The sequence below is a fragment of the Crocuta crocuta genome, unplaced genomic scaffold (assembly GCF_008692635.1).
Source record: "Crocuta crocuta isolate KB4526 unplaced genomic scaffold, BGI_CrCroc_1.0 scaffold371, whole genome shotgun sequence".
In the NCBI taxonomy this organism is placed as follows: Eukaryota; Metazoa; Chordata; class Mammalia; order Carnivora; family Hyaenidae; genus Crocuta; species Crocuta crocuta.
This window is the reverse complement of record NW_027530617.1, coordinates 1,454,472-1,472,970: the sequence shown is the minus strand read 5'-3', so window position 1 is coordinate 1,472,970 and position 18,499 is coordinate 1,454,472. Positions and strand designations below refer to the sequence as shown.

At 40.7% G+C, this 18,499-nt stretch overlaps 1 protein-coding gene across 1 annotated transcript in view; it reads left to right on the top strand.

The window, feature by feature from the left end:
• The first annotated feature begins 826 nt into the window (after window positions 1–826).
• The window catches only part of ANO5 (anoctamin 5), a 104,524-nt gene continuing 86,851 nt past the window's right edge, over window positions 827–18,499 (top strand). Inside the window, exons 1-2 of the mRNA XM_077768053.1 lie at window positions 827–876; window positions 3,157–3,239. Of these exons, the coding sequence (XP_077624179.1) occupies window positions 827–876; window positions 3,157–3,239 (133 nt within the window). The remainder of the gene's footprint in view (window positions 877–3,156; window positions 3,240–18,499) is intronic.

The window sequence follows — 18,499 nt, the reverse complement described above, 5'->3', positions numbered from 1 at the left end:
CTGGGAAGCGTCCTGGGAGGGCTCCCAGAGACGCCACCGCGAGAGGGAGGAGAAGCGCAGGGCCAAGGGCACCAAGCCGGTCGGGAACAAGAACCCGCTGGAGAAGAAGCCCAACTTGCCGAAGGACTCGAGGCCGGCGGAGACCGAGAAGAACGCCGTCCTCAAGGGGGAGACACGCAAAGCCTGTACCTTGTTGGTGTCAGAGCAGCAGAGACGGCGGCCCACGATCCGATTCAGCCTCTTCCCCAGACCCCGCCGCCCGTCGCAGTGGTCCTTGGTGTGCCACACTTCGGTCAGTGTGATTAACGAGCTGGCGAAGATGGGCGACCCGGACGTCCTGGAGATGGTGCAGGAGGAAGGTAGGAGCCGGCGGCCTCGGTGGCGCGGGGGAGCGCGGGCCTGGGCGCGGGGACCCCGGGGGACGTTGGCGGCCCTGCGGCCTGGATCCCCGGGGACGTTCGCGTGGTGGCGTGCGCTGCGCGAGACAGGGGCTGCAAAATAGAGTCCCTGCGCCGGCGGGTGGCTGCGTGTCGGCGCACTCAATTTCCTCCGCTACTCGCACGAGCCGGGCACCTGTGCCTGTGACCCCTGCGCTTCTGCGGCCCCGTCCTTGCCCCTGTGTGCGCCGCCGAGCGGCTGACTAGCGCAGGGAGGCGAGGCGAGCGCGCTGGCCGCCTGAGCTGGGGCGCTCCGACCTCTGACTCCGACCGAGAGCCGCAGGTTGGGGTGCCTGACGAGGGTGGCATGCGTGGGGAGCTGGCCCTGGAGTCCTTTCGCCTCTCTTCATTTGCTGATTACGGACCAAGCTTTGAGATCCCTGTTGATTATGCGAGCGCCAGACCCTAAGATCCATCAGCTCGGGATTCTTGTGCACCTGTGAAACGCTGCTGTTTGACCAGCTTTCATTGAATCCTGAGTTCCGCTGGGGAATGTCTGTTCATTGTTTGCTAAGGCCGTTGCACAGACTTCTGTTCTGTGGACGTGTTTTGGTACCCACGTATTCCTGAGAATGCACGTGTTTTCCTGGGACTGTCCAGGACTCTCAATGATACTCAGTTCCCTCCGTGACCCTCTGTCTTGTTTGGTATTAGATTGAAACATGGAAACAGTGTTTTTAGGTGATAAGACATCTAAGTAGTCTTATGATTCAGTCTTGAGAGGCACCAAGAAATACAATGCATTACTGCATCCTCTTCTCTTTTCTTAACAGCTTTATTGAGATGTTCTTTAGATACCATAAGTCCCCCATGGAAAGTGTGTAATTCACTGCTTTTTAGTGTATTTACAGAGTTTGGCAATCATCACCCTGATGTAATATTAGAACATTTTCATCACCATAAAATAAAAACCTTAGCAGTCCCTCCCTACCCCCACTCCCCAGTGCCTACTCTTACCTCTAGGCAGTTAATTACTAATTTATTTACTCTGCAGATATACCTGTTCTGGACACTTTCTGTAAATAGACTCCCACAATATGTAGTCTTTGGTAACTGTCTTCAGTTCTTTAGCCTAACGTTTTTGAAGTGCATCTGTGTTGTAATTTGCATCCTTCCTTTTTACTGCCACCTAATACTCCATTGTTAAAGATAAATCACATTTTACCCAGTCATCAATTGGTGGACATAGGGGTTGTTGTCACTTTTTCACTACCACGAATAATGCTGCTCTGAACATCCATGTACACATTTTTGTTTGAACACGTTTTCATTTGTCTTGGGTATATCCCTAAGAGTGGAATTACTTGATCATATGCCAGCTTTATATTAAACATTCTGAGAAACTTCCAAGCTGTTTTCCAAGTGTCTATAGCATTTTATGTTGCAACCAACAATATGTAAAGGTTGCAGTGTCTCCACATCCTCTCTAACACTTGTTATTGTCTATCTTTTTTTATTTATAGCCATCTAGTGGTTGTGAAGTGGTATCTATGTGGTTTTGATTTGCATTTCCCCAGTGATTTCCCAATCAAATATCTTTCCTACTGCTTATTGGCCATTCATATATCTTCTTTTGTGAAATACATATTTAAGTCTTTTGCTCATTTTAAAAGTTAAATTGTTTCCTTATTGCATTGTAAGAATTCTTTACATATTCTGTGTATATGACTTGCAAGTATTTTCTCCCATTCTAGAAGTTGTCTTTCCCTGTCCTTGATGGTATCACTTAAAGCAATTCCTCCTTTTTTTTTTTAAATTTTTTTTTTAATGTTTTATTTATTTCTGGGAGAGAGAGAGAGACAGCGTGAGCAGGGGAGGGTCAGAGAGAGAGGGAGACACAGAATCCGAGGCAGGCTCCAGGCTCTGAGCTGGCAGTCAGCACAGAGCCCGACGCGGGGCTCGAACCCACGAACCGCGAGATCATGACCTAAGCGAAAGTCGGATGCTTAACCGACTAAGCCACCCAGGCGCCCCGAAATTCCTCCTTTCTTAAATCAAAAAACAATTGAAGATAGAAGGAAATAAGACTACTGAAAACTTTAAGGTTTGCCTAATGGGTCTGCTAAATGATGCAATGAATTTATTTGTTAGCGAAAATGATTGGTTCAGTGTACAAAGTGAAATGACTTTAAAGTGTCATTTAAAATTAAATTAAAAGCCCCTTTATATACTTAATGGTTTCCTTTATTGCTGAGAATTACTTTTCAGTTGTAATTTTAGTAATCTCCAGGTCTTAATAGATTTTTTTTCCACTTGAAACATTCAGTAATTCTTTATAATCAGTCCTTCTGAAATAAATTTATGAGAAGGTACAGAAATAATATTTTTCATTGAGGGAAGAGAGGAGGAAAAAATGCGGAGTATGTAACTTTCTATGCATAATGAAGAAAAAATTCTACCAGTGTGGCATTACAGAGATTGACCATTATTCTCTTTTCACATATTAGCAGTGTGATCTAATTTAGTTTCAGGATAATTCTGATTCCTAGAATGTATACTTAAATTAGTATAACTTCAGCCACGAGGTTAGACTTCAGCTTGAGTCCATCTCAGGAAGATTTTAGAACTTTTTTCAAACTAATTTGTTTTCCCTTTACTTGGCAAAGACCTTTGTAAACTGTCCTTAGTCCCTCTTACTCTGATGGAAGCTTTGCCTCTGCTTTCGGTGGAGGTAGCAGAAAGGAGATTGATATGGAATACCATGTATCTGATGGTTGAGGGTGATGACCACATCCAGCCCAAGTTCCTGTTTCCGGTTTGTTCATAGATCCAACATCCAAGCAGGGGAGGAGCAGAGCATTGGTGAGAGCAAGGCCTAAGGTACCACTCAGATGACTCTTGGTTTTCTAATTGTTTTTTCAGTATGTCAGTTGTTTTGCTGTGTTGGTTTTACTGCCCGTTACTGAGACCTGTGTTATTACTGGAGTTGTATGAAAAGTGCATTAAAACGAGGGCATATTTTTTAAAATATAATTTATTGTCAAATTGACTTACATACAATACCCAGTGTTCATCCCAACAAGTGCCCTCCTCAGTGCCCATCTCCCATTCTCCCTCCCCTCACCCCTGACCCCGTTCACCCTCAGTTTGTTTTCTGTATTTAAGAGTCTCTTGTTGTTTGCCTCCCTCCCTCTCTGTAACTATTTTTTCCCCTTTCCTTCCCCCCTGGTCTTCTGTTAAGTTTCTCACGATCCACATATGAGTGAAAACATATGATATCTGTCCTCTTACTGACTTATCTCACTCAGCATAATACCTTCCAGTTCCATCCACGTTGCTGCAAATGGCATGATTTCATTTTTTTCTCATTGCCAAGTAGTATCCCATTGTATATATAAACCACATATTCTTTATCCATTCATCAGTTGATGGAGATTTACGCTCTTTCTATAATTTGGCTGTTGTTGGAAGCGCTGCTATAAACACTGGGGTACATGTGCCCCTATGCATCAGCACTCCTGTATCCCTTGGGTACATTCCTAGCAGTGCTATTGCTGGGTTGTAGGGGAGTTCTATTGTTCATTTTTTGAGGAACCTCCACACTGTTTTCCAGAGCGGCTGCACCAGTTTGCATTCCCACCAACAGTGCAAGAGGGTTCCCATTTCTCCACATCCTCGCCAGCATCTGTAGTTTCCTGATTTGTTCATTATAGCCACTCTGACCAGCGTGAGGTGGTGTCTCAGTGTGGTTTTGATTTGTATTTCCCTGACAATGAGTGACGTTGAACGTTTTTTCATGTGTCTGTTAGCCATCTGGATGTCTTCTTTGGAAGAGTGTCTATTCATGTCTACTGGGGGGCATATTTTTTAATGTCATCAATCCAAGGGATTTTCGGAAGCCATTCTAAATAACTTAAATATATGTTTCTTCCTGGAGTTAAATGACACAGTTTTAAAAACTAAAGGGTTGGTTGAGGAGGCTGAAAATGACTGGGTTCCACAGTATCCTTTTTTACGAGCTACTTTCAATTTTGTGTTTTAAAATATAAATGGATTTCTTCAAGTAAATTTACTGATACAGGTAAGCCTGGATCTTGCTTATTAATGTATTCCCTAAATCACCTTTGAAGAGTAAGTATGAGAAAGTTAAACGATTGAGTTACATTTAATGAGATTTTTTCCCCCAGAGAGAATGCTAATGTTCTACCTTTTAGACATAATAGTTAACAAAGTGTTCCTAGGATTTGTTAGGTTTTCTCAATTTATTTTCTTCAAAATTGAACACATAAGCAGTCTTCTCCAGTTAGCTCTTTTCCCACTATCTAATAATTTTTAAAAAGAAATTGTAAAGGCAACGTGTATACCAGAATATATAAATAGTTATGTAAACAAACACTGCTAGTAAAATATCAGTGCTGAAGTTGAACTGTTGACTGGTTGACATTGTAAGGAAGTCCTCATTTGAAATATTCATTCCTTAGCTGATTTATGACTCATTCAGCATGGGAAATGACAGTTTAACGGTTTAGCATTGGAAAATTCACTTTTACAGTTGAATGTAAAGTTTCTTGAATGTTTACAACTGCATTAAGCATTGTATTTAACCAAACCACCCTTCCTTTGGGGATGTATTTATTTGATTGCATATATTTTATTTTATGCTGCTGGAAGGGATGAGGTGTAAACTGAGACGATCATTTGGTAAATACAAGGGCTATTTTTGGGCTCAGGGTTTGTTGGCGTATATATTCTTAGCAGCTTGCTTTCAGTTGAAAACTCACAGCTCAGTCTTTGGGCTGGCTTTATCTTTAGCTCATATTTTATGATTTCCAGACCAATCAGTATTAAACCCTTCCTATCTCTGGTTTCTAGTCCACAGGAAGAGTCTAATCATTTCCATGGGGTTTAGGGGATGCTGGAGGAATGACAAGAAGCTGATTTAGAGTTGTTGGCTTCAAATTTGCCTCCTCAGATATGTTTCTGTTTTGATAGATTTGGTGATTATATGTAGCGATGACAGCCTCATACTCTGTGACTGAGTGCGACAGTTTGTCTACATCTCTGGCATGTGCAAGCATCTGATTGTGTATGTGTGTGTCCGAGAGATAGAGAGAGCTAGTAAGCACTATGTGTGAGGGGGAGCATAGTGTGTAAGGAAATTCATCTTTTTTTTCTAAATCTTCCTGCTTTTCAGAAAACAATACAATTTACAAAGTGTACTCCTTGTTGGGGGTGGGGAGGGAGGGTGTTTACCCTCTCCTGAAGGGTGATATACTTGGCCTTGGGACTCTGAGACGGTCCACTCAGGACTGTATGACAGCAGGTAGGATGCTAACACAGGAGGCAGATGAGGTTTCAGGCCAGCGCTGAAAGGAGGGGGTCAGAAGTGATACAGTGTGAAAAAGAAGCAATAATCAGTCGAGGAAGAAAACGGTTGTTAGTTCTAGAGAAAGGAAGCGGCATGTTGAAAGGGAAGAGGGTAAGAAAGAATTAGTAGGAATAGGAGATAATCCGGAGGAACTATTCTGTCCCTTTTCCACATTCTCAAATAAACATACTGCATCAAACTCTGATAGCAATTTGCAAATGTTCTTTTGAGGAGTTGTTTTATGCTAAACACAGGAAAAATAATTAGGGGAAGGAAGGGTTAGTGCTTACAGTTTTTCCAAAACCAGAATTATAAAATACTCTATAATCCTAGTTTGAGGCGTGCACTTCTTCACCCTGTACTTGGAACAGTTCTTCAGCATAATGACCATTTTTGTTCTTAGGAAAATAAAAGCCTCCCCTAAGTCAGCATTCAAGTACCATACATTGAGAGATAAAGTGTGTATTCCTTAGAATCCTATTTTTTATATACTCATTATAAGACTTTGCAAGATTGGTTTGCTTCACATTCAGTATTCCAGTGAGAGATGGTGGCAACATTGTGCAGTTTTGAGCTGTACATGTAGACAGTATTCATGGGTAAAATATTTTGATGATGGTACTGGACTATGTTTTATATTTTTCAAATAATTTTTACTTCTATTTATAGTCTTTTAGATGAGAAAGCCTGCACTCAGAAAAGTTGAGTAATAGAGCTACAGCCATAGTTTGTTAGCTTTCATGCTTCGCTTAAGATAACTATTAACTTTTTTAAAAAATTCTTTTTTTAAAAAATGTAATGTTTATTTATCTTTGAGAGAGACAGAGTGCACACAGGGAAGGAGCAGAGAGAGGGAGACACAGACTCCAAAGCAGGCTCCAGGCTCTGAGCTGTGAGCACAGAGCCTGACATAGGGCTTGAACTCATGAACTGCGAGATCAGGACCTGAAGCAAGGTCAGACACTTAACCAACTGAGCCATCCAGGCGCCCCACTATTGCAATTAAAAAAATTTTAACATTTATTTATTTCTGAGAGACTGAGAGACAGAGCACGAGCGGGTGGAGGGCAGAGAGAGATGGAGACACAGAATCGGAAGCAGGTTTCAAGCTCCGAGCTGCCAGCAGGAAACTGTATGCAGGGCTCGAACTCACAAACTGTGAGATCATGACCTGAGCCAAAGTTGGATACCCAACCTACTGAGCCACCCAGGCACCCCACCCACTATTCCAATTTTTAATCGTGGATCCTGTAACAAGAAGATCTGCATACAAAAGAAATTCTTTTGTCTTTATTCTGACACTCTCAAATTTATCTCAAAGAATTAAAGTTTAAAAAAAAATCTAAAGTTTATTTATTTATTTTGAGAGAAAGAGACAGAGAGAGAATGAGCAAGAGAAAGGCAGAGAGAAAGAGAATCTCAAGCAGGCTCTGTACTGTCAATGTGGAGCCCGATGCAGGGCTCAAACTCATGAACCATGAGATGATAACCCGAGCTGAAACCAAGAATCTGATGCTTAACTGCTTGAGCCCCCCAGGTGTCCCTCAAAGAATTTAAGTTTTGAAAATTAACAACAATATATCCTAACAATAATAATATCATCAAACAACTAACATTGACAGACCTCAGTGCTGCATGAAGCATTTACATAAACTCATTTAAATGCTTGCACAAACCTGATGACATAGACATTAATGCCATTTATATGACACTTGAGAGCTTTCAATTTGTCTTATTCTCAGGTTGCAAGGAAGGCTGGGAAGTGTGTTTTTGTTTTGTTTTATTTATTTATTTATTTATTTATTTATTGCTGGAGCACGTTGCTTCACCTAATAATTAGGGTTTTGTTAGTAAAGAGGAAGGAGGAGAAAGGATATTTGAGGACAGCCAGTGGCAGCCTCTCCTGTATTATTTAAAAAAACATTTTTTAATGTTTTTATTTATTTATGAGAGAGAGACAGAGAGAGAGAGGTATAGAATCTGAAGCAGGTTCCAGGCTCTGAGCTAGCTGTCAACACAGCCCGATGCGGGGCTCGAACCCACAAACCGTGAGATCATGACCTGAGCTGAAGTCAGACGCTTAACTGACTGAGCCACCCAAGTGCCCCAAAACATCACTATTTTTAGAATTATGTTAGAATCTAAATTTAAAAATAGTGACAGTATCAAATGCTAGTGAATATGCAGAGAAACTGTATCTCTCGCACTTTGCCAGTGGGAATGTGAAATGGTATAGCCATCCTGGAAAATAGTTTGGCAATTACTTTTTTTCTTAATTTTTATTATTATTTTTTTAAATTAATGTTTATTCTTTAGAGAGAGAGACAGAGTGCAAGCAGNTATATATAAATATTAATGTTTAATGTTTATTTATTCTTTAGAGAGAGAGACAGAGTGTAAGCAGGAGAGGGGCAGAGAGAGAGGGAGACACAGTATCCGGAGCAGGCTCCAGACTCTGAGTTATCAGCACAGAGCCCAACATGGGGCTCGAATCCACAAACCGTGAGATCATGACCTGAGCCGAAGTCGGATGCTTAACTGAGTGAGCCACCCAGGCGCCCCCAGCCTCTCTTGTATTAGCCCACCATTAGTAATCTTACTTATTTCATTAAATAGAATCTTCTCAGACTGCTCAAGCCTAGAAGAGTTCTCAGTCTTCTTTGTCCCTCAACTTGCACATCTGAAATTCACAGCAGTTTGTTTTAAATGCTTAGATAGATATCAGTAATGCACTGACGTGCCTTCATACGCACTGCCCCCACTGCAGTCCACACAGCGGCACCTCTCTCCTGCTTCACTGCCGCAGCCTCCTAATGTCTCTTTGCTCCATTCCAGCTTCCTTTTTTTCTAAGCTTTTTTTTTTTAATGTTTATGTATTTTTGAGAGAGCGAGCGAGCGAGCAAGCGAGCAGGGAAGGGCTAGAAAGAAGGAGGCAGAGGAGCCGAAGGAGGCAGATGATCCGAAGCAGGCTGTGTGCAGTGAGCTCAGCCTGATGCTGGGCTTGAACCCATTAACTGCAAGATCTTTTCTTGCTGAAATCAAGAATTGGCCACTTAACCTACTGAGCCACCCAGGTGCCCCCTCCCTGCCCCCCACTGCTTCCTTTTAACCCATTCTTCACTGAGGGACCAATGCTTTTCATAAAATATAAATAGGACTTAAAACCTTTTTGGACTTGCTGTTTTACTTAGGAAAAAACCCAGGTATACAAAGTCTTCCATAAACTGTCCCCCACTCCATCCCTCTCCAACATCAGGTCATACCACTCTGCCACTTACCTACTCATCTCTAGCTTGGTCTTAATTTCTTTGAACACCTCAAAACTGTTCCTGCCTTACAGCCTTTATGAATTCTCACATGGTTTGAATGACCTCAACTTTCAGATCTCAGTATATATATTATTTGCCTCAGAGAGATTTTATGATTTCTTCATGTCTAAACTACCCCACCCCCAGCTCTGTATATAGCATTTATCTCAAGTTTTGGTCTGCTTCCACTATAGTACTGTAAACTTCTTAACAATAGAGAATCAACTAATGTTAACCATTATCACATTATTATCATTATATGTTAATCATCAGTATCAAGAACTGCAAAAGGTCTGAGATTTTACTGTACTTGGAAGCTAACAGAATATCCTTTTACAGTTTCATGGATACTGGTAGAAGACATAAGATACATAGATCAAAGACAAAGGACAGTGTATTACTCACAGCATTAACTGTAGCCAGAATGGCTGTATTTGTGCCCATTTCCTGTTGTCACAAATCAATGCAAAGGCGGCCAGATGATACCTGTGTATGTGGTGGGTTGCAATAACATGAGAGCAATCTGAACTTAAGGAGCTTGAGTCTTTTGTATTGGTCAGCAATTATGCCTTCCATTTGCACTGGAGGGAGACATTACTCCAATATTCCCAGACTGTGAGCAAACCTGCCTTTTGCTACAAAAGGAGACTCTAAATCTTACAGGGGTGTTTACTCAACCAAGATCCCTGAAAAGATAATCCAGAACAAGGGCAATCAGTGACTCACCTGCAAGATGTACAGAAATGTGAGAGACCAAAGGAGAATTGTCTCCAGACAATAATTACCTTTAGGTATTCATTCCTAAGTAACATATTTTGGTTTTGCATAATTAATTTTATATAAGTGAAGTATTAAATTTCTGTCTGGTTTCTTTTTGGTAAATAATATTCTTTGGAGATTTATCCATTTTTTAAAATATAATTGAAATTCATTTAGCTTTGTTGCTAAATATAACATCTGGTAGAATTATTCCACATTGTATGTATCCATTTTACTGTTTCTGGATATTTGAGATGATTTGGTTTTCTAGTTATTCGCAGCACTACTTTTATGAACATTCTTATGCATTCCCATAATGCGTGTATTCTATTGTTTATATGTAAGATAGTACTGCTCAAACTTTTTATTTCAGGGCCTCTCTACACTTTAAACAATTAATAAGAACCTCAAGTAACTTTTATTAATATGAGTTATGGCCAGGGGGAGGGGCCAAGAGGGAGGAACAGCATGGAAGGTTTTTTTCTGTCTCAGGCCCATGAAATACAGCCAGATCAGTGCTGAACCACCTTGCGTACCTAGAAACCTTCTTTGAGGATTAAGACAGCAATGTGCACAACCTGAACCACGGAGCTCAGCAGGTACCGGCGCAGAGAGGTGACCTGGGGGAGAGAGAAGCCGTGGAGGAAAGGGGGCTGTTTTTGCTTTCGGAGAGAGGGCGGCGAAGCTGGGGAGGGAGTATGGGAAAAGCACCCTCCCCACCACAAAAGCAGCTGGAGAAAAAGTGGAAAAGTGGAAACAGCCGCAGGGACTGAACTGAAAAGGGAGAGGGGAGAAAGGAGAGGGATTAAAGTCCATTAAGACTCTGAAACGGGTAGCGCAGTCTGAAACTCCGCAGTTCGGTACCTGGCGGTGCTCCGCGGGGAAGGGCGACTCTCCAGGAGCAGAGTGAAGTCCGGGGTCCTCGGGCCACACAGGGAGAGGCGGTTCCCCTGCTGGGAAGGCAGCGGATAGAGCTGCGGCAGCCTCCCGGTCCCAGGAGACCCCAGAGAACAACCGCGAAGCCGGGTGCCACGTGCGTGCTGTGATTCCTTAATCCCTGAAACGCTGCTGCTAACACGAACCCGAAAACTTTTTTTCTGGGGCGGGCTGGCACCCAGCCGCAGTCTCTGGGCATCGGCAGCAGCTCAGTCCCTCGAATGTTCCTGGGTGCAGCCGGCACCGGCCATTGCTCGGTGAGACACCCCCCCTCCCCCCCCAGGGGCTCTGAGCGGGCCAAAGCCGCAGTCCCTCAGAAGTGAGGGGTCGGGAAACACTGCTGTGTCTGAGGTAACTCTCAGGAGTGTCGCCTGGCAACCTGAAGGCATGGTCACGGATGATATAAAAGCCGGGAGTGGACGGAAGCCAGAGACAAAGGGCGGGCTCACGATTTCTGATCCGGGAGAGCACAGAGTTCTGATACTCGAGACTGGATAGCTCCGTGACGCCATTTTCACTCTTCCCGCGCATGCGCATACACTTGTACAAGCGCCCCAACAATCCACCTCAGTGAGCTAAGCAGCACCGCCTAGTGGAGAACGGAGCCATTACACTAAGCACCGCCCAACTGGGCCAACCTCCCTCTTCAGGAACACCACACTTCTCCCACCTTGGTTTAAGGACTGTAAAGTGCTTCATAGGTTGACTTCTAGGGGAAAACAATGTAATTAATATCAATCACATTTCAGGCTGTTCACGGTTCCATTTTTCAGTTTTCTTTTTTTTTCTTGAATACAGAAAGGGAAAATTATTTTTATTTTCAACTTTTATTAAAAATACTTTTTTTCTACTAAATTTTTTTACCTTTTTGTAAATTTTTCAATTTCTATTTTACTTCATCACTTCAATTTATTCTATGTCATTATATTCATTTTCTCAAAATTTCAAATGTTTTCCTCTTGTTTTTTTCTTATTTTCTTCTTGTTTTTTTTTTTTTTCTCTAATCAGTCAAGCTCCTTTCAATAACCAGACCAAAACACACCTAGGATCTAGCATCATTTATTTGATTTGTGTGTGTGTGTGTCTTGTTTTTAATTATTTTAATTTTAATTTTTTACCTTATTCTTTTTCTTCCTTAAAATGTTAGTATATGTGCTGCCAAAGCGAGCACATTTTCTTCCTTAAAATGATGAAACGAATGAATTCACCCCAAAAGAAAGAGAAGTAAGAAAAGACAGACAGGGACTTAATCAATACAGATACAAGCAGATGTCTGATCCAGACTTTAGAATCATGGTAATAAGAATACTAGCTGGGTTGAGAATAGATTAGAATCCCTTTCTGTGGAGATAGAAGAAATAAAAGCTAGTCAGGATGAAATAAAAATGCTATAACTGAGCTGCAATCTCTAATGGATGCCACGGTGGCAAGGATTGATGAGGCAGAACAGAGAATTAGCAATATAGAAGACAAACTTTTGGAGAATAATGAAGCAGAGGAAAAAGAGAGAGAATAAAGAAAAAGAGCATGATTTAAGAATAAGAGAAATCAGTGACTCATTAAAAAGGAACAACATCAGAATCATAGGGGTCCCAAAAGATGAAGAGAGAGAAAAAGGGGTAAAAGGGTTATGTGAGAAAATCATAGGGGAAAACTTTCCTAACTTGGAAAAAGACACAGACATCCAAATACAGGAAGCACAGAGGATTCCAAGATTCAACAAAACCCGACAATCAATAGGGCATATCATAGTCAAATTCACAAAATCTTCAGACAAGGAAAGAATCATGAAAGCAACAAGGGAAAAAAGTCCTTAACCTAAAGGGAGGATAGATCAGGTTTGCAGCAGACCTATCCACCGTTTAGTGGATAAACAAAAATGTTTAATTTTTGATAGAGGCAGACAGAGCACAAGTTGGGGAAAGGCAGGCGTGCGTGTGCACACACACACACAGAGAATCTGAAACAGGCTGAAGGCTCTGAGCTGTCAGCACAGAGCCTGGCATGGGCTTGAACTCACAAACTGTGAGGTCATGACCTGGGCTGAAGTCGGGTGCTTAAGCGACTGAGCCTCCCAGGAGCCCCAAGAATTCTTTATCCAGCAAGGCTGTCATTCAAAGTAGAAGGAGAGATTAAAAGTTTCTGAGACACACAAGAATTAAGTGATTTTGTGACCACTAAACCAGTCCTGCAAGAAATTTTAAGAGGGACTCTCTGAGGGGAGAAAAGATGGGGGAAAGAAAAAGACCAAAAGCAACAAAGACTAGAAAAGACCAGGGAACACCACCAGATTCCAACTGTATAAGTAACATAATGGCAATAAATTAATATCTTTCAGTCCTTACTCTATGTGTCAGTAGACTCAATGCTCCAATCAAAAGACATAGGGTAACAGAATGGATAAGGAAACAAGATCCATCTATATGCTGATTACAAGAGACCCACTTTAGGCCTAAGGACACCTTCAGATTAAAAGTAAGGGGAGGAAGAACCATCTATCATGCTAATGATCAATGAAAGAAAGCCAGAGTAGCCGTATTTATGTCAGACAATGTAGACCTTAAAATAAAGACTGTAATGAGAGATGAAGAAGGGCATTATATCATAATTAAGGGGTTTATCCACCAAGAAGACCTAACAATTGTAGACATTTATGCTCCAAATGTGTGGTAGCACCCAAATATATAAATCAGTTAATCACAAACCTAAACTCATCAATAATAATACTCCAATAGTAGGGGATATGAACACCTCTCTTACAGCAATGGACAGCTCATCTAAACAGAAAGTCAGCAAGGAAACAATGGCTTTGAATGACACACTGGACCAGATGGACTTAACATATATTCAGAGCATTTCATCCTAAAGCAACAGAATACACCTTCTTCTCCAGTGCACATGGAACGTTCTCCTGAATAGACCACATACTGGGACACAAATCATCCCTCAACAAATACAAAAAGACTGAGATCATACCATGCATATTTTCAGACCATAATCCTATGACCTTTGAAATCAACCACAAGAAAAAATTTGGAAAGGTAACAAATATTTGGAGACTAAAGAACATCCTACCAAAAAATGAATGAGCTAACCGAGAAGTTAAAGAGGAAATTAAAAAGTACATGGAAGCCAATGAAGATGATAACACCACATCCCAAAACCCCTGGGATGAGGCAAAGGCCGTCATAAGAAGGAAGAATATAGCAATCCAGACCTTCCTAAAAATGGAAGAAAGGTCTCAGATATACAACCTAACCTTACACCTCAAAGAGTTGGGAAAAGAACAGCAAATAAAACCCCAAACCTGCAGAAGACAGGAAATAATAAAGATTAGAGCAGAAATCAATGCTATCGAAACCAGAAAAACAGTAGAACAGATCAATGAAACCAGAAGCTTGTTCTTTGAAAGAATAACAAAATTGATAAACCACCAGCCGGTTTGATCAAAAAGAAAAGGGAAACGACTGAAATGAATAAAAGTAAGAATGAAAGAGGAGCGATCACAGCCAACACAGCAGAAATAAGAGACTCTGATTAATAATTATATGCCAATAAAATAGGCAGTCTAGAAGAAATGGACAAATTCCTAGAAACATGTAAACTATCAAAACAGAAACGGGAAGAAATAGAAAATTTGAACAGACCCATAACCAGTAAAGAAATCGAATAGGTAATCAAAAATCTCTTAAAAAACGAGTCTAGAGCCAGATGGCTTTCCAGGGGAGTTCTACCAAACATTTAAGGAAGAGTTAACACAACACCTACTCTCTTGAAGCTGTTCCAAAAAATAGAAATGGAAGGAAAACTTCCAAACTTTCTATGAAGCCAGCATTACCTTGATTCCAAAACCAGACAAAGACCCCACTAAAAAGAAGAACTATACCAATTTCTCTGATGAACATGGATGCAAAAATCCTCAATAAGATATTAGCCAACTGGAACCAACAATACCGTTAAAAAAATCATTAACCACGGCCAAGTGGAATTTATACCTGGGATGCAGGGCTGATTCAGTATTTGCAAAACAATCAGTGTGATCCGTTACATCAATAGAAGAAAGGACAAGAACTACATGATCCTCTCAATAGATGCAGAAAAAGCATTTGACGAAATACAGCATCCTTTCTTGATAAAAACCCTGAAGATCATAAAAGCCATATATGAAAGACCCAATGCTGATACTATCCTCAATGGGTAAAAACTGAGAGCTTTCCCCCTAAGGTCAGAAACAAGTCATGGATGTTCACTCTAGCCAATGTTATTCAACATATTATTGGAAGTCATAGCCTCAGCAATCAGACAAACACAAAGAAATAAAGGCATCCAGATCAGCCAGGAGGAGGTCAAACTTTCACTCTTCACAGATGACATGGTACTGTCTATGGAAAACCAAAAAATTCCAGCAAAAAACTGTTAGAACTGATCCATGATATTAGCAAAGTCACAGGATATAAAACCAATGCACAGAAATTGTTTACATTCCTATACATCAACATTGAAACAAGAGAAAGAGAAATCAAGGAATCAATCCCATTTACAATTGCACCAAATGCATAAAATACCTAGGAATAAATAACCACAGAGGTGAAAAATCTGTACACTGAAAACTATAGAAAGATTATGAAAGAAATTGAAGAAGACACAAAAAAATGGAAAAATATTCCATGCTCATGGATAGGAAGAACAAATATTGTTAAAATGTCAGTACTATCCAAAGCAATCTACATATTCAGTGCAATCCCTATCAAAATAACACCAGCATTCTTCACGGAGCTAGAACTAAAATGTGTATGTAACCAGAAAAGACCCCAAATAGCCAAAGCAATCTTGAAAAAGAAAACCAAAGCAGGAGGCATCACAATCCCGGACCTCAAGCTGTATTACAAAGCTGCAATCAGCAAGACAGTATGGTACTGGCACAAAAACAGACACTCAGATCAATGATTTTCAGAAGAGAGAACCCAGAAATGGACCCACAAACATATGACCAACTAATCTTTGACAAAGCAGCAAAGAATATTCAGTGGAATAATGACAGTCTCTTCGGCAAGTGGTTCTGGGAAAACTGGACAGCAGCATGTAGAAAAATGAATTTGGACCACTTTCTTACACCACATACAAAATTAAACTCAAAATGGATGAAAGACCTAAATGTAAGACAGGAAGCCATCAAAATTCTCGAGGAGAAAGCAGGCCAGGACCTCTTTGACTCTAGCCACAGCAACTTCTTACTCAACACATCTCCAGAGGCAAGGGAAACAAAAGCAAAAGTGAACTATTGGGACCTCATCAAAATAAAAAGCTTCAACACAGGGAAGGACACAATCAGCAAAACTAAAAGGCAACTGATGGAATGGGAGACAAATGATTTGCAAATGACATATCAGATAAAGGGTTAATATCCAAAATCTATAGAGAACTTATCAAACTAAACACCCAAAAAACAAATAATCCAGTGAAGAAATGGGCTAAAGACATGAACAGACACTTTTCCAAAGACATCCAGATGGCCAACAGACACATGAAGTGATGCTCAATGTCACTCATCATCAGGGAAATACAAATCAAAAACACAATGAGATACCACCTCACACCTGTCAGAATGGCCAGCATTAACAACTCAGGCAACAACAGATGTTGGTGAGGATGTGGAGAAAGATCTCTTTTGCACAGCTGGGGGGAATGCAAACTCGTTTAGCCACTCTATTTTTTAAAAATGTTTTATTTATTTCTGAGAGAGAGAGAGAGAGGCAGCATGAGCGGGGAGGGCCAGAGAGAGAGGGAGACACAGAATCAGAAGCAGGCTCCAGGCTCTGAGCTGGCAATCAGCACAGAGCTCGATGCAGGGCTCGAACCCGTGAACCGCGAGATCATGACCTGAGCCGAGTTGGACACTTAACCATCTGAGCCAGCCAGGCACCCCTAGCCACTCTTGAAAACAGTATGGCAGTTCCTCTAAAAGTTAAAAATAGAACTACTCTACAACCCAGCAATTGTACCACCAGGTATTTATCCAAGGGATACAGGTATGCTGTTTTGAAAGGATGCATGCACCCCAGTGTTTATAGCAGCACTATCAACAATAACCAAAGTATGTAAAGAGCCCAGATGTCCATCAATGGATGAATAGATAAAGAAGATGTGGTATATATGTACAATGGAGTATTACTTGACAATCGAAAAGAATGAAATCTTGCCATTTGCAATTATGTGGAGGGAAATAGATGGTATTATGCTAAGTGAAATTAGTCAGTCAGAGAAAGACAAGTATCATATGGCTTCACTTATCTAAGGCCTTTAAGATACAAAACAGATGAAGGTATGGGAAGGGAAGCAAAACTAATACAAACAGGGAGGAGGACAAAAGCATAAAAGACTCTTAAATACGGAGAACAAACAGAGGGTTACTTGAGGAGGTGTGGGAGGGGGCATGGGCTAAATGGGTGAGGGGCATTAAGGAATATACTCCTGAAATCATTATTGCACTATATACTAACTAACTTGGATGTAAATTAAAATAATAAATGAAATAAAAATTATTAAAAAATTAATTATGGCTATTGTTATTTACCAAGGATAGCCACTTTTACCCTTCTTCTAAAAATAATACTGTGAGTTGCAGCCAAGCCGCTCGGGCAAGAAAAAGAAATAAAAAGCATCCACATTGGAAAAGGAGAATTAAATATCTTTGTTCACAGATATGATCTTTTATGTAGGAAAACCTTTGAAGTCCACTAAAAAATTGTTAGAACTTATAAATGTATTCATAAAAGTAGAATACAAAGTCAGTACACAAAATTCAGTTGCATTTTTGCACACTGACAGTGAGCAATCTGAAAAGGAAATTGAGAAAATAATTCTATTCTGTGTCTCTAGAATAAGAGACATATCTAGCAAAAGGTTGCTATGGCTAATGTCAAGGAAGTTAACTTCCTGAGTTCTCTTCTAGGATTTTTATGGTTTCAGGTCTCCCATTCAGGTCTTTATCCCAGGAGTGCACTTATCGTGATGAGCATTGAGTGATGTATGGAACTGTTGAATTACTATATTGTACACTTGAAACTAATATAACATTGTATGTTAACTAACTGGAATTAAGATTAAAAACTTAAAAATAAAGACTAAGATATTTAAGAATTAGCCAAGAATGTGAAAGACTTGTACAATTAAAACTACAAAACATTGCTGAAAAAATTTTAAAAAGAAAGCATTTATTTATTTATTTTTGTTTTATTTTCTTTCTTTCTTTATTTATTTTTACAAATAGTTTTTTGTCAAATTAGTTTCCACATAACACCCAGTGCTCATCCCCACAAGTGCCCTCCTCCATGCCCATCCCCCCTCCCCCCACATCCATCAGTCCTCAGTTTTTGTCAGCATTCAAGAGTCTCTCATGGTTTGCCTCTCTCCCTTTCCCCCACCATTTCCGCCCTTCTTCTCCCCCTTGTTCCTCCGTCAAGTTCCTCCTAATCCTCCTATACGTGCAAACATATGATATTTGTCCTTCTCTGCCTGACTTATTTCGCTCAGCATAACACCCTCAAGGCCCATCCATGTTGCTACACATGGCCAGATTTCATTGTTTCTCATTGCCATGTAGTATTCCATGGTATAGATAAACCACATCTTCTTGATCCATTCGTCCGTTGATGGACACTTAGGCTGAAAAGAAAGCATTTAAATGAAAACATACCCCATGTTCATAGATTGGAAGACTTAATATTGTTAAGATGCCCATACTACCCAAA